The 22,261-nt window shown below is 42.0% G+C and overlaps 1 protein-coding gene across 1 annotated transcript; it reads right to left on the bottom strand.

The window, feature by feature from the left end:
- Window positions 1-473: 473 nt before the first annotated feature.
- syngr1b (synaptogyrin 1b) lies at window positions 474-22,203 on the bottom strand. The gene is made up of 4 exons (XM_076728504.1): window positions 21,698-22,203; window positions 7,712-7,949; window positions 5,624-5,769; window positions 474-2,917 (listed from the first exon to the last, which is right to left on the bottom strand). Exons 1-4 carry the CDS (start codon window positions 21,797-21,799, stop codon window positions 2,702-2,704), a joined length of 702 nt encoding a protein of 233 aa, XP_076584619.1. The 5' UTR covers window positions 21,800-22,203; the 3' UTR covers window positions 474-2,701.
- Between the last annotated feature and the right edge of the window lie 58 nt (window positions 22,204-22,261).

Genomic DNA, 22,261 nt, shown 5'->3' with positions numbered 1-22,261 from the left:
TCACTTGCCCTCCACCATTAATAGTAATTTGTATTTGTGTTTGGACTGTCTATATTCTGGCACAGTTATAATAAATGAATCTGATCATGTAATATTCTTCAAAAATACATAAAGTACACCGACTTTCATTTTGTTTTTAAACATTATTGGATGCTTAGTATTTAGGAAATTAATCTAAATTATCTTAAAGTCAGGCAGTAACATTCTACTGAGCAACTTCACTCTCATGCAACCCATTGTTCTGATCAGCTGGGTGATTAAAATTCAAGGAAAGAGTTAGAAATATGCTTTATCATGCCACCAAATCAAAAGCTGTCCTTGTAAATTCTGATCTTAAACGTGATCACAGGTAAAATTCTTGCCAGTGGAGGGAGACATGCCTCGTTTCTGTGTCTGCAGCTACTCAGTATCACCACTGGTGCATTACAATCAGCTTAAATCTAAAATCCCAAAAATCCCTGACCAGTCATTCATATCTTTATCAGTATTTCTTTATTTTTATTGATTAAAATCAAACACATCAAAAACATACATTTGTACACAATCTTTTTCTTAAATCTTACTTTGCTTTTAAACAGATTTCACAAAGGAACATCACACATTTCTACATCTACACAGTTGTACAGTATAAAGTATATATGTGCATATATACTTTGATAATTTGGTCACATTTTTTGTTGCTGTATTTTTATAGTTAGTATTATTATCCCAAAATAAAAACATCTCCATATCCTTAAAGCAACATAAAGGATGAGGCATTGATGACCTCACCATTATATCTTATCACAACACTCAACAGAACATAGATCTTCTTTCTTATCTTTTCTTTTTTTTATACAGAACTAGCATAATGCCCTAAAATAAAGCATAATCTTTTTTTGAACACTCTAATATACTGAATTATAGATTTACATATATTTATAGAGGGATAGATATAATTTATTCTTTAAGAAAATGAAGCAATGCATGTTCATAAATACTCAGGATGGTCATGGTTGTCTCAGCTGTAGACTTGTTGAAATGAAGTGGAAAACGCAACAGATAAATAACCTGCAGGTCTTCAGTGTAGTAAGTTGTCTGCAGGCCTGCTGGTATGAGACTTGTCAGTTTTATGTCATTTGAGATGCTCTATAATGATGACAGATGCTTTGTTTTGTTCTGGGTTTTTACGTGCTTCAGGACAAAAACAAGACAAAATTCAATTAGCTATGCTTTCGCTCTAAAGATGCTTAAAGAGAACTGAGATAGTGTGCACGTATGGTCTATGTTGCCCTGTGTTCGTTGGATTTTGCTTGGCAGTCAGCACTAAGGCAACGATCGAGGAAAGAAAAAAAGCCGGTTCTTCAGGGAAACAGGAAAACATACACTGTCCCACATCCACACATCATTGAAACCCAAAGGAGACCCTCCAACACACAAACAAAAACACTCCCGTGTTACACTTGAGGGGATTAGTTGCCAGATATGCACCTAGTGCATCTCGAAGGAATTTTATCAGCAGAAAACTTGTGTGTCTGTTCAAAATCGATTCGCTGTGAACATTTGCTTGCATGTGTGTTCTTGTTGTGTGTGTTTGAATTAACACTGATCGCAGTCACTTTGCTGACTGACAGCAGACCTCAGAAGATGAAGGCAATGTGGTCACTAGCATTGATCTGCTACAGGGTGACCATTTCAGCAAAAGCTTGACGTCCGAATCTTCCCACCCTCCTGTTTTTTCACCCTGACATCTTCAGCTGCACCCAGTGCCTTTCTGCACTCCACACCCCCTTCCCATGGATGTCCTGAACCCCTTGCTGTTGTTCTGCTGCTTTCTTGCACCTAATTGACATCTTGTCCTAGCCTTAGAGGTTACATTTGCCTCCCAATATTCAGAACATTGACAACAATTTCAGACCAAGAGATAAATTCTGCCTTTTATCCAACATAAACATGGAAATCAGGCCAGTAACTGAAATGTCACAGGTATGAAATCCACTGACTTCTTCATCCAGCTAGATGCATTCACTGTTGCATGTACACACTAATAATCATTTGGTCCAAATTATACAGCCAGTGCAATACTGTGTTACATTACCTGGTGCCTATGAGTAGAAAACCATCCAAAACAATGCGTTGTTCTAACCCACTGCTAGTTTGTTAATTCTTTATATTACTCTTGCGTTATTTACCCCAACTAAAATACATACATATACAAATTTGTTTCTGATGATGTATCCTTTGCAGTTTTGAATGTCATATGCACTTTGTTTGTACACTTCATAGATTTGTGACAGGTAAAACTTAAAGGTCCAGTATGTAGGATTTAGTGGCATCTAGTGGTGATGTTGGAAGTTGCAAATGACTGAATACCCCTTGCCTCTCCCTCCACTCTGTGGAAGAGGGCCTGCTCCTTCCGTAGATAAAAAGAGCTCATTCTACGGAAACAAAAACACGATCTTATTTTCAGGTGATTACACACAAATGAATACATTCTTATAAATATTTTATTCAATTTCTGCCAACAGATCTGCCTAAATCTTACACACTGGTTCTTTAAGGTTGTTGTGTCCAGCACAGGGTCAAAACAACCCACAGGTTCTGGTATTGTATTAGTGCTATGTACTGGGTAAATTTTGGCCAAGTGGTTTTTAGTGTGATGGAAACTATCCAAACCCCAACTTCAACTATCCCCCCCCCCAATATATTTCCGTCCAATATCTCAGTAGTCCTGACGCTGGTAGCCACCAGTGCCGTCAAAGGCCCCGTCGCTGTTGGCCTGGCCCCCTCCTCCTCCTGGGCTCTCCACATCATCCCCACCGAAGGAAGTGTAAGGGGCTCCAGCTGCATCCTGGCTGGGGTCCGTGTATTCCTGGGAGAAGAGGGCTGAGTCGGCCCCCAGCTTGTACCTCTGGAAGGCCAGGAAGGACTGGCCCGCCTTGGGGAGGGAGGTATCAGAGATGGAAGATGGCAGGAAGGCAAAGAGCATAAATAGATGGGTGGAAGGTGTGGAAAAATGGATAGAGGTGGAAGAAGTGTTACAGCAGAGGTTTTGGGACAAGAGAGAGAGGGAAACACTTATTAGTTGGATTGGAAAGCTTATTAGATAGTATGTGAGCCGTTTAGTCAGTCAGAGCAAGTTAGTTCTCCAGGCAACAGTACAAAAAGGGTATTTGTCTATTGTTCAGCTCCGTAATGAGAAACACAACCTCAGCACCACTCAAGCCCACAGTGGGATAGGGACCAAGCAATTAAACGGTGTCCGTGTGCGTTATTAAACAGCTGAGACCCTGCACCATGAAACAACACAAATCTAATTTTTGTTGATAATTAGAGATGTTATAATAAAACAGTGGATGGAAGCCAAAGACACCATGAGCACACTGTGAAACACCCACAGTGACAGTTGAGCTGATCGAAGCTCTCAGCTCTGGGAAGTTTCATCAGGGTTGTATTTACTGGTGTGTCTCGGCTCGATAAGATGTTGCAGACACATTGAATCAGTTTTTACTCTTTCAGTCTGATACACCACTCCACTCTGTCTCCATCAAATATTTTATTGGGCTGGTTGACTGCAAAATATGAAAACAAGTCAATATACTTTTAGAAAAATGGTATTATTGTAGTCCATGTTTGATAAAATAATAATGTTATTTACAGACTGGACCCTGAATGTTTCAGATTTCAGAAGTTCTTTACGACCCAATAACATGCACAGCAACAAACCATAAAAATCCTACCGTAAAAACGGTTAGATACCTCACTTAAATTGTCGTAAAACAGTCTGCTGAATCTGTGAAGTAAATCCCCAAAAGGTATTAAAAACAACTAATCTGCCTTCTAAACTTAATAAAATAGTCAAAGATGGGAAAGCATGGGCATGCAAAGAGAGTTACTGAAACACAAAACTAGAAAAATTAAAGCGATTTGGGAAATACACTTTCCTCACTTTCTGGCACAGAGTTGGATGAGAAGGTTGATACCTCTGTAATGCCTGTCAATATGGAGCTGTATGTATCCCTTTGCTTGTCTGATCCTAATGTCCTGTTTCTACAGGATGTCACTGCTCATGGCCAAAAAAACTGTCCAGCACATATCCCTCCACAACACTCAAACATGTTGTTTTCACACTGTTTCTTGCACAAATTGATATATAGATATAAGATATAACGTGAGCTTTGGAAGAGCTGCTAGATGGATTTTGTGACCTCCAAACAGAGCTGGGCTTGCTGTTTCCCTCCGTTTTCAGTCTTTATGCTAAGATAAGGTAACCTTGTAAGCTTGGTAAGCTTGCTCAAGCTTCATATTAAAATGTGTGAGTGGTATCAATCCTCTTCTGTAAGTCTGGAGACTGAAGAGAAGGCTTTGAGTGTAACTTCTTGAAAAACCAAAAATACAACAGTTTTACAATTTAAAGCAATGCACTCTGATAAATGTATAAAAGCCGTTTACAAAAATCAGAGAAATCACATTTTAAACTAAATTGTTTCACATAAAACTGTCACCTCAATAATTCCAACCCCTACAGTGAAAACATGAAGCACCAATCACTCTGTATACCGTCATGTTAATGATGAGAAGAAGAGATGGCCTATTCTGTAAATCGAGACTACACTTGTTTAAAGGCTCCAGGTTTGGTGGACAGGCCAGCTGTGAAGAGTGAGTACCTGTCATACAGCTGACTACCTCAGCAACAATCTGCTGACCTGCCTGCTGTGATTATGAAATAAAAACTGTGCAAAAACTAAAACAGAAACCCAAACGCCAGATGGAGAACACAGTTCTCACAAGTTTCTGTGGGTTAATATCTTAAAATTCAATGACCAAATATATCTGAAGGCAAAAATTTGAAAAAGACATCGACATGAAAATGTAATATTACTTTTTGGTTTGAAGCGTCTTAAATTTCCAGTGGGCAGTGAGTCTTCATTCCTGGGCCAGAAAGGCCAGAAATATCAGCATTTGGCCATGTAATTGTTGAGTCATGTATACTGGATCAACATTCGAATCAACCCACCTGCACATATTATCATTATATTGTGCAGGAGTCTGGAAAGAAGTTGTTTAACTATGGTTAGCAAAAACATTAAGCAACATCTTACTGGCAATGATTGTATGTCTTACTGGATTACAAATTCACTCATTTCCAGCTCTATTTGATGTTACCAGGCACCCTTAAACAAGTCCAGCCTCAGTCAAGTAATAGGAGTGTGAAACACCAACTGTGGAGGGTTAAGACAGCAAAGGGAGAAGACAGCAGAGTCAGACAAAAGGTTGATTGGGCTGAGGGGGGAACAACTTGATGGATTCCTCTTCAAATGACAAATTCTTTAACTTCTCCAGAGAGAAGAGAGTCTGAGCACCCTGTTGGAACAACATTCACACTTATGAGTTTGCATGCAAACAAATGCGAATTAACATGTTCACATGCATCCAAGCACCACCCAAAAAGAAGAACAGTAGTCAAGGCATATACATTTTCAGTAGCTCATTGGCAAGCAAAGGAAGAACTGAGAGGTGGTCCACAATCTTATATGTGTTCAGTCTTCATAAGCTATCAATAGCACTATGCATCGCCACCTAATGGCAGGTGTTATGTCTTGTTACATTACACTGTGCATGAATGAGTTGTGGAGGTCCTTACCCAGGTGAAGATGGAGAAGAAGGAGAAGGTGATGGCTGCCCGGGCAGCATCCCCTCCCTCCCTCAGCGGGTTGTCCTCATGTTTGGTCACCTGCCATTGGTTTGCCAAGAAACAGAAACCCACAAACCACATGAAGGACCAGAACGCTGGAAAGATAGACATGTAAAGAGACAATGTTAAAATAAGGATAGAAATGTAACAAGACACTACCTAAGTTAAAGCAAATTTTTATCTTGGACTGTATGAGTAAAATCCTTTGATTTAACATTAACAAAGGAAGGGCAGGCCAAGAAAGCTAAACTATAGCTTGAAGTCTTGAGTTGGAAATGAAATTGCATATCATTAGCATGACAATGAAGAAGAAAACAACAAGGGACCAATGACAGACCCTTGTGGAACACCAAATGTAAAACAGAGAAACAGCAGGAATTACCCCTGAAATCAGATACGGTTCTATCCAGCTGGCCAGTTGCTACAACTAGAGGAAGACTGAGATATTGACTGACTGAGATTCAAATAACACCCCATCACACATCTACTGCAGCTGGAAGGGTGGCAGTGGGGGAGAAAAACGATCAGAAACATCCACATCCAAACATCTGGCTCGAGTGTCCGATCAGGACACTCGAGCCAGATGTTCCCTTGTTTCAGTATGGTACAAAGCATTTTATATTACATGATAGAGATAGTGGGAGAGAGAGAGGCAGACAGAGAGTGTATGAGTGATGAAAATATGGAAGGAGAATCTTGTATGTGACAGGAATGGCCTCATTAACCAACTCAGCACTTTACTATCTTGTCATCGTGTCTGAGTTCACTGCAGTAACACAGCAGTCGAGAAGCAGAGGAAGCCACTGACTGGCCGAGACACCAAAGCATAATGTCTCAGAGGCTTGTTAGTCCCAGAAGAGTACTCCATTACTTATTATCCCTCTCAAACCTCCTCTCTTTCTGTTGTAATGATAACCTTACTAACAATCTCTGCAGTCTCTTAAATGCCATTTTTTATAGACCCTCTCTGAGATGGGGTATTTTGGGCCTTTTGATCAGCAAGGAAAATCTGCCTCAGAAAAAGGAATGTAAGATGTTCTCTGATACTTAAAACCCAACTCTACGTGTATGAGATGGAACAGAGTAATGCTGACACATAGCATGTATGCTATGACGGCGTTCCAGAGATGGCGAAAAATGAACAGTAACACCAATCAGCTTTATGGTCACTACACTGTTTCTTTGGAACTGGAAAGGCTGTTGACAAATGATTTTAAAATCAGTCATTAATTTAAAAATTAGAGCAGATATATCTCTGAAAGGTTGCTCACAGAGCCGTAAGCACTGAAAATCAGCTTGTAGCCTCTTTTAGTCTATTTTGTGTCTGCTGAATTTGCTGTATTGCTCGCCATAACAGCTTGATAATCCTCGAACAGTGCAGATCCCAGGAGGCAGATGTGTATCTCAAAACCCTGGAAACAAATTACCACAGAATGCGAACTCCTTGGTCATTGAATAACTGGTCAGACTTGGTTGGTGTACTAATCTTTGAAGTCAAAAAATGTATTTTTGTAAGTAATGCCTGCAATGTCTTTGGGTAGTGAAGCAAGCTAGAAAACTGCATTGGTGAGACATGTAATTGCCTTGTAGTATTTATTTTATTAGCTTTTAAATGTTATTGCCTTAGAAGCTGCTCCGCACTTCGAGAATCTATTTTGAAAGAGCTATTCAGCTTGAAATTATTTGTCCCACGTTCATTTCTATCAATTCTGCAGCACAAATCGTCTTTATACCCTTGTTCATGCATCCGTCTCTGTGTTCTCAACATTGCTTCTCACTCTGAAGAAGCTTCACTCTTCTATGAATGTATGCAGGAAGTGAATTTTGCAAGAAAGCAAAGTATTATTATTAGTCCTTCATTGCACTCATTGCAAAATCAGATTTATTTAAAATATGTCAAAAATGGGTTAAGAAAGAAAAAATCTGATGGCTTTAGATTAATCTAAAAAGAAGATGGTTCACAAAAACAATCCACTATGTTGTGTCTCTACTGACAAGACATCAGGTAGATAAAGCATGCATAGATCATGGGTTTACCTGACAATCCGACATCAGCCAGCACTGCCTTCTTGCGGTCTTTGACGCTGCTGATCTGGGGGAAGTAGACATCCAGAGCCAGGAAGGCCATGCAGCATAGGAAGGCCATGGAGCCCATAAAGACGCCATAATTACAGGCATTCTGGTTGCGGTTGAAGATGCAATACTCCTCCACTTCGTTGGGACGGTTGATGTAGCCCTCATTGGCGATGCAGCCAAAGATCACGATGGAGAAGAGCTGCAGAAGAGAAGAAGGGATGAGATTGTAAGAAAAGAAATTAAGCAGCCCTTTGGCAATGAATGGCACACCCAAAGACCACATCTACTGTTTTTAAGGTCACATATCATTAACTACAACTGACATTTTTTGGATTATCTATTAATCCACAGTTTATTTTCTTAATTAATCAATTGTTTGTCCACTAAATATCAGAAACCGGTCATCAAATTGTTTGAAGACAATCAGTTTACAGCGACATTAAAACAAAGAAAAGCAGCACATTCTCACATGTTGTTGTGTTTGCACAGATTGTGTTTGGAGTCTGTTCACCATGATCCCATTGTTTGTGCGTGGATGTGTGTGTATAGTAAGAGTGTCTTTTCATTCACTAATCTGACCTCCCTGCTCAGTACCTCAACCTCTTGCATGTTTTGTAGTAATTCATAAAAGCCTTTTACAGCCCAAAAGACCACCTACCGTAGTCAGACGGTATATTTAGACTGACCGGGTAATTTATGAACAAAATGCTTCAGCGTGACGCTCTCAGCCCATAATGTCACCACAACCCTGCAGGGGAGTTTTATGAATAATCCCTCATGTCTTTTTCAAACACTTTTGCTCATTGTGCCTCTGGGTTTTCTCTTCAAATATGGAGTTTGACTGTGGGAAAATTAGCCTTGCTCTGCTACTCTGCAATAACACATTACTTAGTGAAGATGTCATGTGAGTGAGGACATATAGGCTATATCCAGTTTGAAAAATAATCAGTACATTAATCAATCTGTTAAAGCTGTGCGAAACTGGGATTTAATCATCTTTGTTAAGGGTAACCAATAACTACATTTGTTGAGATTATTTTTTGATTCCAAATGTTTACTGTTTCTTTCTGTTGTAATTTTGTGCTTTCAGCAATTCATACTTTTTTTACACTGTGGACCTTCATGTGGCACAGAACCACACATCTGTGACCTCCACCATATTTTTATGTAATGTTTTAAACAACACTACAAGTGCTTCACATACCAGTGTCTCCTCGGCTTCACCAGAATCTTTCCAAGTTCAACCACACTTGGAAATCAATCAATCAACCAGCATATGACCAGAATAACGGTTGCTCATGATACTCTTTGGCTGTAGCTACGAGCTGCTGTTAGCTAGTTAGCTCAGTTATCTGTGCAGCTAGTGGCTCTATCAGTTGACCGGAGTCTGATCCCCGAATGAGAGCTCGGAGCTCCGGGGATTCAGGCAAGGGAACCAGACTCATCAGCATCCCAGTGCACATGTCCAGAACATGTTACCATTTCAGAAAAATATTCTGATAAGTGAAATCAAAAGTGTGGGAAAAAAAAGCTTTACTCACATAAATATCCTACACCTGCTCTGTGTAGGGACTTTACATAAACCATGCTGTGTCTGTGTGCCGTTCTGTGTGTGTATGTGAACACATTATGTGATTCTAATGCATTACCTTGAGCTCAAAGGCAACTCATGTTGTTCCATACTGCACTTGAAAAAGCACAGAAAATTAATTATTTCAAAGACATATTGAAGTATTATGTATTGTTTCTGACAAAGAAAATGTGTGTTAATGTGTGGAATTTTGGTGGCTATTGCGTCTGTGTTTAATTCGGCTATTGGATTACACGCTCGTCTTATGACTCTTGGCCATATGAAATCCTTTTTGAACCAAGTGTCTCGTTTAAAAAATACATGGCGGCAAGTTGAAATGTAATTCCAATTTTCTTAATTGCAAGAACGAGCTGGAGAGCTTTTATCCTGACAGGGTTGATTTGTCAGTGGTGGTGGAGGAACGAGGACAGCGACAAAATGGAGTCAATCACACTAAAGGAGGAAGTTACGATAATAGCATCTGATCCCTCGCTCCTTCACGCTCCTCTGCATTCCTCTCCTTTCATCCTCTCCTTATTTTTTCTTCTCCTCTCCTGTGTGCCTTTGCCTCGAGGAGTGGAGACACAAAGGGCTACAAAATGGAGTCAATAACAGGAGCAGGTTACTAAGATACCATCTAATCCCTCATTCCTCCCCTCTCCTCCAGTCAGCACAGCATTACAGAAAAACCCTTACATATGAGACCACACACACATACAAGGGCCCATACTGTTAGTATTCCACCCTGCAGTGCAGTGAGGACTCCACTTTGTACTTCAGTTGATAACAGAAGATCAGAGAACCCCATCCATCTGACAAACGCTCAGACCGGACCCCCCAGGGAGCCGGTTCTGTCTGGATAAGACCGAGGCTGAGTGTGTTTATGTTCATCTGCAGTCTGTGTGGATTCTGCTGCGGTGAGTGATGGATTCTTGTATGACTGAGAGTAAAAGACAGACAGAAAGGTGGAGGTGGAGGTGAACCTTGGGTTGGAGAGCTGCTTGGATAGTTTACCCAGCTGTTGTGTCTCTGTTTATGTGACAGCGATACAAAGGGAGCGCACACAATAGACTGTACATCAGCCCAGACCATGAAGGCCAACAAGCAGGGATGTCAGTCACAATGGGGATTACAGGACAGTTTCTCTCCTCCATTCTGTCCTTCTTTATTTGCTTTCAAGCCCTTCCTTCCACTGTCTGGCTCACACTTGGGAAAGCACGTTTTAGCCGCTGACACCGAGCGCTCCACATCTGAAGTGCCGGCCGAAGCAGAATGTAAGTCTGTTAAATTTGCTTGACACAGACTTCATTATTCATTATTTCAAGAGGTTTCTGAGATTTAATCCATTTGACTGTGCGAGGGGGGAGAACTGAAAGTCAAGTCACCTTGCTTTGAAGCCTTTTGAGGGAATTCCCTCTTGTCCATGGCTTGCTTTAGCCCAGTTCTGGCCCAGTTAACACCAGTGTGTGTGTTACTGCGCAACCCTGATTCCAAACAGGTTGGGACACTGTGTGACACATAAATAAAGCAGAATGTGATCATTTTCTAATCCTTTTTGACATATACCCAATTATATATTTGAGGGGACTGAGTGACCCTCCACAAGTCTTTGTGGTTATGTATCACAATGAAAAAAACTGCTAACTCAGCAGGTTTTGTCATTTATGTGTTTGGCTTGACGCTGAGGCTTGTAGACCTCCATGGTTGAAAAGTTTCTCTAGAAGAAGTCGTATTTGGTGATTTTGTACTCATGAGGCTTCTTTCTATATCATGCAGAGAGGAAACACGAGCTGGCATTTGGCATCTTGATGTCAAACTGGAACACTTTGTTCGCAAGCGCGCGCAACCTTTGTGCGTCCCTCGCCCTCCCTCCATCCCCGTTCGGCCTCTTTGCTCTCAGGTCCGGCTTTCGCCTCGCACACTGCTCTCTCCACGGAGCGATCATCTCAATCCTCCCTCCACACCTGCAGCCTTTTTCATTAAGGAGAGAGACGATGAAGAGATGGCGGAAGGAGACAGAGGGATTGCGGAGGGGACGAGCGGAGGGAAGCGTTGGGGGCAGAAGGGGTATGGAGGCGGTGCTATTTTTAGACCGGCTGCATCATTGCTCCCCCCCTCCCGTCTTCTCTCATTACTGGGCCTGCCTCTGCCCACGAGCATTCTTGAGAAAGATGAGCATGCTCGCCTCACACACACACACACACACACACACACACACACACACACACACACTCAACCATACACTGCTCAAGCACGGACAGTTCGTCTACTGCTTCACATGGCCGCCTTTCTTGAAGATTCAGATCGGACACAAAGTCACACACTCATGCACAAACACACACACACACACACACACACACACACACGGTCAATCACATGATGTCAGTCAGAATGTTCCGCTCAGAACAGTCACACAGCGAGCCTCTGCTAAAGATGCCCCAAGAAAAAAGTAGTCTGTGCATTTATTTTACTTGCTAACTTCTCTCACGTTTTTAGAAAATACTTCTATATTTTCTTTTCAGCTTACCACACACCAGATGTGTGGCTCGGGGTGTAAAGCATAGAGGAACTGTACTGCATTATCATTCATATAAATATTGTTGCATTGGTGGTAAATGGTGGAACAAAGTTCGCACCATAAGCATAAAAAAGTACTTTTTTTAAAACACCAAGTGTACTAAATCAATTTTTTCTAGATGTCACCAAACAGATGTGGAGAATAATGAATAATGAGACACCCCCTTTTGAATGGAGCCTGTCTGACAGTGACATTGATGATGCTGAGTATATTTCACTTGCTGAACAAAGCCTTAAGATTTGGCTCAAAGCTACGAACTGCAACGTCCCCGCTCAAATCTGTCTCTGTTGCATGTCAGTCCTCCCCGATCTCTCCTCTTTGCCTGTTAATGACGGTATAAAATACCCCAAACACACACTTGCTGTGATAGCAGTTTGCTCCACAGTGTGAACTACCAGTGTCTCAGTGTACACAGTGACTATGGAACATGTACATCTGTGTCCACTCGCAGAGGGGAGTTTGTCAGTTTCTGTAACAAGGACAGCTGGACCTGCAGGGCCACTAGTTTTTAGTGATGTGACACAGTTTGATTTCCTGATGCTCCCCTGAGAAACTCCAGAGGGAAATGAATTCACCACCAGGGGATTATCTTTCTCTGTGTTCCTCCACTTTCCACACTCTGCCTGTTCCAGTGACACAAACACCACAAATGCACTTACTTGAAATAAGGATTGGTTTTGGCATGACCTACTTCGTTGGGTTTGAAAACACACGTCGTCTTCAGGGTCACAATTATATTTGCTGTCACATGGCAGGGGGCAGATTGAATTACTGAGCTTTTTCTGGTAGCAGGAATCCAGCTGGAGCAGAGCTTTCACATGCACATCAAGTGCAGATCGCAAGGTGTGACAGACATTTTTTTACTCTGTCTGTCCCACCAAGATGCATAAGAAATGATTGAATAGCACATAAAAAAAAATATGCTACGGTTGAAATGTGGTGAATCCTTGAACTCACAGCACTTCAACATTCTTCACTTGCTTAGGAGCCATGAAAAGTGGAGCATGTGATATGGTTTCATACATGACTCTTCACACCCACCCCCATTTCTGTTTTGCTCTGATTCTGTCCCTATATGACTTCTTTAGGTGTGTGCGTGTGTGTGTGTCTGTGTGTGTGTGCGTGTGTTTGAAGGTTCCCGCGCCTCTCTGATCCGTAGACAGATCACAAGGCCTCTGGTGGTGATGAAAGCAGGCACTGTGAAGGACACCACGTGGGTTTCTGATCTTGTGACCATCAGAGGGTCACTTACAAATTGCACATTAAGGATGCCAATTTCCAGAAGTGTGTGTGTGTGCGTGCGTGCGTGCGTGCTTGTGAAACTGTGTGCATGCATGCGTGGATGCATGTGCTTCCTCCAGAATCTGCCTTTGTCTTTCTACTTTACTTCTTTTATGTCTACTTTCCTGTTTTTTGTACTGTGAACTAAATTCTGGATTGCAAGATGCAATACGCGCACACACACACGCACACACACACACACACACACACACACACACAATCCAAACTGCAATCTTAGCCACTGCATAGGTCTAAATCATATCAGTCGAGTCTGGCTGGTTGTGAATGATTTAAAGCTGCCGTTGTGCTGCCTGAAAGGCCTTTTGGATCCATTGTGAAGAGCAGACAATTGAGCCGGGCCTCATGTCACCCCAGTAATCACACACTGTGCCTCACACAAAATCCTGCATTCGAACGAGCCACACATAAACACACAGGGAGACACACCAGACCATTGCCGAGCACTGCATTTTGTCCAGGTCTTTGTGACTTCAACATAATGTGTTCACAATTGAACAATAAGTGAAATAACATTCTTGGAAAAAGTACTGAAAAGGTGAGTCAGTCAGTCATCTCCTTTGTTGAGTTGTAGTCGGTTCATGTATGAAACGTTAAGATTAAGTCCAAAAATCTAAGTTTCAGGTTAAGGCTGAGGTTAAGCAAAATTATTCGTTAACTCACAGGAGCTGAGTCATGGTATGTCACTTTGATTGACATCCCGCATCTGACCCATCACGTACAAAGAAGATGTAGTCAAGGTACAGGAGCCAGGATGTGCCAGTCCATGGAGGGAATGTGACAAATTAGCTGCTTCCTTCTGGAGGGCTGATGTGTGTCGAAGCTGGTAAACAGGACAGTGGCATCAAGATGCAACCAGTTCGTGAGCTTGCAAAGACAACAGTGTGTCTCATGCCACCGCTGCAAGTCTTGGTTATGTTTAAAGTTAGGGTTGATAACATTGGAGAAATCAGCAAGATTAAGATAGATTTTGAAAGCATCCAACTTAAATTGACACAAGACAGTGATGGGCAGAGCTAACATGGCTAACTGTATCAATCTACCTCATGTCTCATTCACATGTATGAAAACATCTGACACCATTTTCATGAACGTAAACAACGAACATGGCTGTAGCATCCACAGCTGTCAAGCTAGCATGTTAGCATTATGGGCTATGAGAGCAGGCCATCCAATCATTTAATTCAGGCTCAATGAACTGATTGGACGAGTTACAGATACCAGATTAAGTTTTAGATTGAGGGAGGGAAGATCTGGGATAAGGCTGGAGGACGTTAAAAACAAGTTAGTTCGTATGACAGCTGGAAAAAGAAATCTAACTTTGCAGACATCCGCAGATTCACACATCTGTCCAATCACTGCGTAACGTGGGCTCTAATGCTGGATTGATGTTTTTGGAAAGTTGCAGAAATCGTTGGATCTCCCCTCTTCTGAAATCTGAAAGGTTTCACTCTGACACATTAAGTGTGTTGTATGGAGCCCGCCAACGTCTACACCTTTTCTTTACCATATTCTTTTCTAATGTCAGAAGAGCCCTTCTTTTCACTTGTAGGCCTGATGCACTCTGACCACTAATTTTGCACCACACTGTCCATTTTTAATGTTTGTCATTACGCATTTTTGAAGCTTGCACTCAATATCAGCCACTCCAGATATTAACATAAGTTTAACATTTCAACACAACACTGGAGGAAAGAACCAAAGAACCAACTCCGCCAAGCGCTGTGATCCAGTCATCCTCTATAGAAACACACTGAAAATGAGGAATTCACTGAGGTTTGTGTTTGAGCCGCTGTCAGCGGCAAAAACATAATGTCAGAAAACGAGTGCAGCGGATGATTCGTCAAACTTTCTTGTAAACGGAGACAGGTGTGACAAAGATGCCCACCATAAGTCAACAGTGAGTTTGCAGGACTGCTGAATAATACAGGATCACTGCTGGAGGGTATTTTATACTGTGTATGTGTGTGAAGGTGTGTGTGTGTGTGTGTGTGTGTGTGTGTGTGTGGGCTTATTGTCTACTGCAGCACGTTGGTCTGGACTGGGCATACCTGATTGCTGCTGTCACCATGGCAGCAGCTGCTCATGTAATGAGACACACACAGAGAGAGAGAGAGAGAGAGAGAGAGAGAGAGAGAGAGAGAGAGAGAGAGAGAGAGAGAGAGAGAGAGAGACCTTGTCAAAGTACAATTCAAGGAGAGCCACTGCAGCAGCAAGGGTACACAATGAGACAGACAGACATAATCACAAGTCCAGCACACGGTGACACTCATACCCACACATTTACACTCTGTTTGACCCGCTCACTCGTCCACACACACACACACACACACACACACAACATAGACTTACATTCATTTCCTTGCCGAACTCTAACCCTAACCTTAACCCCAGTCTTCATCCTAAAATGTAATGATTTGCATTACATGGACCTGCATTTTGTCCCCATAGAAGGTGAGTCCCCACAATATGACTGTGTAAACAGATGTCCCCACAACATAAGGAATACAGGCCCACACACACACACACACACACACACACACACCTGTACATGCCTCTTTTTTTTTGGTCCACTATCTGTCACCATTTGAATATGGGAGGCAATTAGTGAGAACGTGATCAGCTGAGTCCAGAAAACAAGGTTGTATCTCTGTAAGGAAGCAGACGGTTCCTCAATCTTGTAAAGCTGAACGTAACAGAATCAAGAGAGAGGAGAAGTGCAGCCTGGACTCGTGGTCATTCAGTTACTTCTGCATGTGATTTTAACCAGGATGACAGGTTCATCAGGCTGAAAGAGCAATTTCACTGGATGTTGTATTCATCTTAAAGGGCCATACTGGTGCGGTGTGTTTACACATCGAAGCCCAATTGCGAGGAGTAACTTTTTCTTTTTGCACAGCTGTGTTTTCAATGGCGCTGGTCTGTTTGTTTCTGTATCGTATTATTTATTTGTATAATTGGTCATAGTGAACCATGATGAATATATATTGTATCCAGTGGAGCAGAAATGTCCCAATCAAGTTGAACAATGGATGAATACCAAGTACAATCCAATACTTAGATTTACTTAAATGTTGATTAAATATGTATTTGGCGCACCTTTTTTTTTGTTTTGTTTTGTTTTAGAGGCTGTTTTATCAAAGTGCTGAAGGAAATATTACATTGGTCAGCTTCAGTTATGGATAAGATCTTAACTGGGTGAATGTGTCTCCTGAAATTGATGTGCGCAGCTTTTGAGAAGCCCTATCGCTCTGTTGGAGTTGATCCAACTACAACAGCACAGCCCACAGGAAGTTGTGCAGTGATGTCAAAGAGTGGAGCTTCATCCATCACATGTGATATTTGGTCAAGTACAGGCACACAGACGCACCCAGAGCAAAGTTTCATTTTGACCTGTTATCAAGTTATAATGCGTGTTTTGCCAACGTCAGTGTGCCAATTCGGAGTCACTCGCACTGCTGCGTCCAAATCTTTCTCATATTCACACACTCTAGTTTTCACTTGCACACGGAGCACATTTTTCACACTGCAGAGCCAGACTGTGACGGAGGAGAGCAGGGCTGCGACTCTGCATTTGATCTGCTTTAGTTTAGCTGATACCAATCCTTTATTACAGGCCCTGATCAATGGGATCGACCCAGGACGCCTCTGAACACCTCAAGTAGACTTGATAATAAGCACACTGCTCTTTGTTGTATCATGTTGTCATTGATCAAAGGTTTTGTACCCCTGTGTGGCAATTCTTTACATAGTGATAATGGCACATCATCTGGGAACAGCATCGTGCCCTTCCCTCCTTTAACTCTTGATTTCATCACTCTCTTCATCATTGTAAACTGTCTGACAGTCCCTTTGTCTGAACACAAAACTGTCCAATCACCCAGCGATTATACCTGCATACTGTTTGATCACTTCCTCTTCTAACCTTGGTTTGATAACAAGAACCACCTGAGATATCATCCTTGGACACTGCTAAGCAAAGGGAAGCAGCTGTTTGGATGAACCATCTGTCTATCACAGGCTGTCTTCAAACAGTCAGATGAACAAACCACATGACGTAGTGGAGAGCGCTTACAGCGGGGCCAGTTGGTAAATTAATCATATGCCGAAGCCGATCAGGAGAAGAGCTAATGCATCTTTTCCACAGAGAAAAACACTCTCCAGTTCTACATTGGACAAAGTTACATTATCATTACAGCACATACCATTACCATTACATCGCAGGTGAAGCAATCTCTGCTCAAATGGCATTACTGCACAGCAATACTGTGACCTTCACAAAGATTAATGCAGACTTGATATTCACTGTATGGATGACACTGTATGGTGCTGATAGACTTTCATGCTGTACAGAAATGCCAATGGTTTAGAGCTGCAGTGATTAATCAATTAGTTAATTGACAATAACCGTTTTAGATTTAGACGTCTGTAACGTCTCTTTTTTTTAATAACTTGCATGTTTACATAGGATTCTCTGCTGCTCTCCAGAGGCAAAAACTTGTGCCACCAACATCTCCTGTGGGCTTTGTGGGACCAGTTTGCCTAACTCAGATCTCTACTCTGGAGGCACTGGCTCGCTGCATTAGGACATTTCGTTGTCAGATTTCTATTGCAATGTCTAACATTACAGGACTGGAATCAGATTTTTGCACATCTAACAAACAAAACAAAATATAGAAGAACAACAAGTTTACTTTACTTTTTAGGGTATACAACAAAAAACATCAGTGGTGGGTTTACGGGCTTCCTGACACTGACCAGCCAAATACCAAAATGTATTAACAATCCCATTTGATGGACAGATGGGTGTTGTGCTTGGCTCATTTCTAAATGTTTAATGCAAAAATACAGAGATCTGCAGACATGTACAGAGCGTGTTCGCAATATGAAGACTGCAAGCACTTTCAAACAATGCAGATATGCAACTTTCATAGCAAAGCAGCTTTCTAGCTGTGTCTGAATTCTGACATGTAGGCACTAACAAACTGAGTGTTTGTGTGTGAGTGTGCTCCTGTTTTACATGGAGCTAACGGAATGCGCTGCACTGCACTGAGCGTACGGTTGTGTTACCAGTATCAAAAAGTTACTCACCAATTACAAAATCTCCTGACCTCTGACATGCTGATCATCATCACGGCTAATTTTAAAAAGCTAACCCACGTTACTTATGTAGGAGCATGGAAATGATGGAGAAAATGAGAGAGCAGCGGCGCTCTCTTCAGCAGCTCATCATCTTTTCAATAATATTTTAAGTCTTTATAAGTCACTTTGAATGCTCGAGATAGTGTTAAAAAGCAAGAATCTCACGGAAGAGAAAGCAACTTCATGAGCTGAAAGATGCAGAGGGATGTTATTATCACTTTAAATGTACACAAAGGTGGCTGTTACAGACACTAAAATGGAAAGTGAGCAAATGTTTGCTCTTTCTGTTGCAGGGAAAACCACACATGCAGCAAATATCGCTTTCTTTTTTGCATTAGCTGCCAAGTTAAGTGGGGAACTTTGATCTGCAAATGTAAGCAGTGAGCTGACAGAAACTGTGCTTTGGGCACATCGACTTCTGAGAGCACAGATGCTCCTTTGGTGGGATAAAGCACAAAGCAGAAGGAAACGTGTTTACAGGAGGTGGATGACGATTTGATAAATGCTTTACGTGGCCCCGGTAATAACCAAAACCCTTGAACAGCAGCAGAACTTAAGAAACCCTCTGAGCAAAAGAAGCAGTGATTCAAGCTTGATAAATAATCCACAGACCAAAAGTAAAACCACAGGCAAAAAGATGCCATCTCAACTTGGCAAGGCAGGTTCATTCGGTTTAGTTTAATTCAATAAACAAACTCAATTAGCATCATTTTTTCATTTAGAAAAACATCACACACAAGGTGCTCTCCCTCCATCTGTGACTCTGCTCCTCTGCTCCATCCATCATGCATCATCACAAACACACTGGACTCACTCCCTGAGGCTGAATCACACACACACACACACACACACACACACACACACACACACACACACACATACACACACTTATTACCACCTCCACAAACAGCCCTCAAAGTCAAAAGAAGTGGAAGATAGAGACAGAGAAAAGGGGAGTGCAGAGAGACCCCCCAGCCTCCATTCATAAACTACTCTCTCTCTCTCTCTGTCTCTCCCAGCCTCTCCCTCCTTCACGCACGTGCACACACACACACACACACACACACACACACACACACACACACACACACAAACATTCGATGTCCCCCGTCACCAAATGTTATGTTAAGTGCTGATAGTCTCCTCCCCCACAATTCACAGCAAAGCGATTTTTCGCACCATCACACAAAACATCACAACTCAGGCTGTGGCTGTTACTATGGAAACAAGCTGTTGCTCTGGTGACACCTAGGGGGCCAGATCTCATGGGGGGCCCAAGAAGTCACTCTATACCTGTGCATGCTTCACCTGGATACACCTTACGTACAAAGTCTACTGTAGTGTGGAAAAGTATGTGCAGTGAGAGGAACACGACCATAACCGGAGCAATGAAACAATTAGTGACTGATCAATCAGCTGATCAACACTTTGATGATCGTTTAAGCCACTTCTGAGGAAAACAAGATGTGAGATTTGCTTCTTTGCTCTGTTTCGTGGCATCGTAAATTGTGAATATATTAGAGATTTGTGACGCTGATTTGAAGACATCATCTTCACTGTTGTCTGATATTTAGTTCCTTTCACAGTCTTTAGCTGCTCCAAACATGTCGCTGCATCAAATTCAGAATAAGCATATATTTACAAAAATCAATGAAGCTGATGAAGCAAACATTAAATATACTGTCACTGCAATGAAGTATACGTCATAAATGATCAGCAAATAATCTGATTCTGTTTTAGTTATGTTTCACACATGGCTGTAGGTGTCTCTGTACAAGCAGAGCCCTGAACTCGTGTAATAACTCCAAGAAAACCATCTTATGCTTAGACGAATATGAAGTCTTTCATATAAAAAGAAATGTTTCCTTTCATATCCATCAGTCCTGACTTGGGCAGCAATGTTTAAATACAGCTCAGCTCTTGTGACGCCATGTTTTCAACAACCAGCATGTCAGCAAGACTTGACTGGAAAGTATAATTTGTATATCCACATGAATCTACCTGCCTCTTTATTCATTCAGCATAAGTGAAAAGGCTCTCAGTGTTACATAAGGCCACACAGACACAGACACAGTCCTATAAATAAGAAATAATCCCAAATGTGTGTCTTTCTGCTGTAAAGCGGGGACACCGTAAAGAATGACTTTCCCTTAATATCTGATGCAGAATAAACCAGTATGCTAGCCGTTGTGCTTAGCAGGATTGCAAAGGCAAACACACACTTGTTTTCTGTGTGCATTTAACTGAAACCAGCTAACATGAAGAGTAAATTCACACATTCCTCATGATGAAGTGCAAACAAGGTGATGAGCTGCTGGAATCAGACACAGGGAACACAGCCTGCACTTAGTGATGGTAATCTTGATCTAATCACCACTGAAAAACAAAGACACTACTGTTACTACTAAATTTAATCATGACGAGACTAAAAGTTACGTGTGATGTCTAAAAGTGTGAGTGAAGATCATCTGAGTTACCTGAATCACAGAGAAAAACTCACTTTTATCTGACATTTTGGCAAAAAAAGAAGACCTTCAATGTCATTTAATTAACCAGAAATAAAGATTTATAGAGAGGCAGTGGTGAGGGGTGGTAGACATTCTACTTGATGCTCCCTCATAAAAAAAAAAAAAAAAAAATCTTAGGAATCTCCATTAGTGTTATTTATAGTGGAGTGTCTTCCTCGCCTGGTATTGGTGTATTTCTGTATTCCTCGTCAAATGAAGATCATATTAGAAGCCAAAATTCAAAGGATTCCTGAACAATTAAGAGTTCATAGTATCCACATCACACTTTATGGAAATTTCAACCTGCAATGGTAGGCCTGCCATATTATTCCTATACTACCTGGATTGAGTGGCCGAGAACAGTTTGGGAGACTTTTGAAGACTTTTTTCTGTTTACTATCCTTCTTAAAAGTGCCTACTGTTGCTTTCCCTTTTCATTAGTGCTCCTCCTCTTTGGGGAAGGGAGGATGGGCAGTTATTATGAAATTATTTGTTATGAAATCTCTCACTATGCTTATTAGGAAGCAATAGAGTGACAGAAACATACATGGGGAGCGTCAAAGATCTAAAATATTGGTGGGCCTGTATTTGGTACAGAAAATAATAATAAAATACCATAAAGCAGGATGTCTGTTGCATCCTGTAATCCCATAAGAATATATGTTATTTCTCACTGATATGAAGCCTGGAAGTTTGGGCCCTTTTTAAGGTTAACAAATAAAATAAATGTAATTCAGATCCACATTTGACATATGCACGTGTGAACTGCCGTAAGGTTATTTGTGTGGTCTTTGCAGCCACTCTGCCGCTCAGAAAACCAACTTATTTTTATTTTTTTTTCTGCCACTCACCCAAGACACGATGCGGAGAATGGTCTGAGGCTGCTGGAAGAAGGTGACAGGGTCGAAGGCTCCTCCGGCTTTCCCGGCTCCGTATGCCTGCATCCCCTCCATGGTCCTCCTCCTCTCTGCACAGCCTCCTCTCTGGTCCTCCCCTCCTCCCCGCTGCTGGTTCAAAGGCACAGGGTGTGTGGAGCACCAGGACACCGACACGAAAAATCCCTGAATCTGCTCCTGCTACTGCTAGCCGTACCACCGCTCCTGATGCCGCTGCAAGGATGGATGCTCGTCTCTCCCCGGCTCCTTGGCGCACAGCCTCCCGTGTTCTCCCTTGTTGTTGTTTTTAATTTAACCTCTAAATTCCCTGTTGTCCTCTTCCGATATCCGGGCAGAGCTGTACGCCAGTGTTGTGATGTTGCTCTCTCTCTCTCTCTCTCTCTCTCGCTCTCTCTCTCTCTCTTTTAGCCTTGGAGCCGGTGGCGAACACGTGAACGCGCCTCCGCTGTCACGCCTCGGACGGAGCGCTCCTCACCCCGGTGACAAACAAGCAGCGAGCACGCGCACGTGTTTGTGGAG

Source organism: Chaetodon auriga, chromosome 4, assembly GCF_051107435.1.
Source record: "Chaetodon auriga isolate fChaAug3 chromosome 4, fChaAug3.hap1, whole genome shotgun sequence".
Lineage (NCBI taxonomy): Eukaryota > Metazoa > Chordata > Actinopteri > Chaetodontiformes > Chaetodontidae > Chaetodon > Chaetodon auriga.
This window is presented reverse-complemented; position numbering and strand designations above follow the sequence as displayed.

What these genes read in the sequence shown, in the direction of transcription:
- syngr1b (XM_076728504.1), bottom strand. Translation starts at nt 21,799, where the DNA reads ATGGAGGGGATGCAGGCATACGGAGCCGGGAAAGCCGGAGGAGCCTTC. An exon ending in TTCTCCGCATCGTGTCTTGG is followed by an intron (nt 7,950 to 21,697) that starts GTGAGTGGCAGA and finishes TCTCTTCTGCAG; the next exon opens with CTCTTCTCCATCGTGATCTT. An exon ending in TCTTCTCCATCTTCACCTGG is followed by an intron (nt 2,918 to 5,623) that starts GTAAGGACCTCC and finishes TCCCTCCCCAAG; the next exon opens with GCGGGCCAGTCCTTCCTGGC.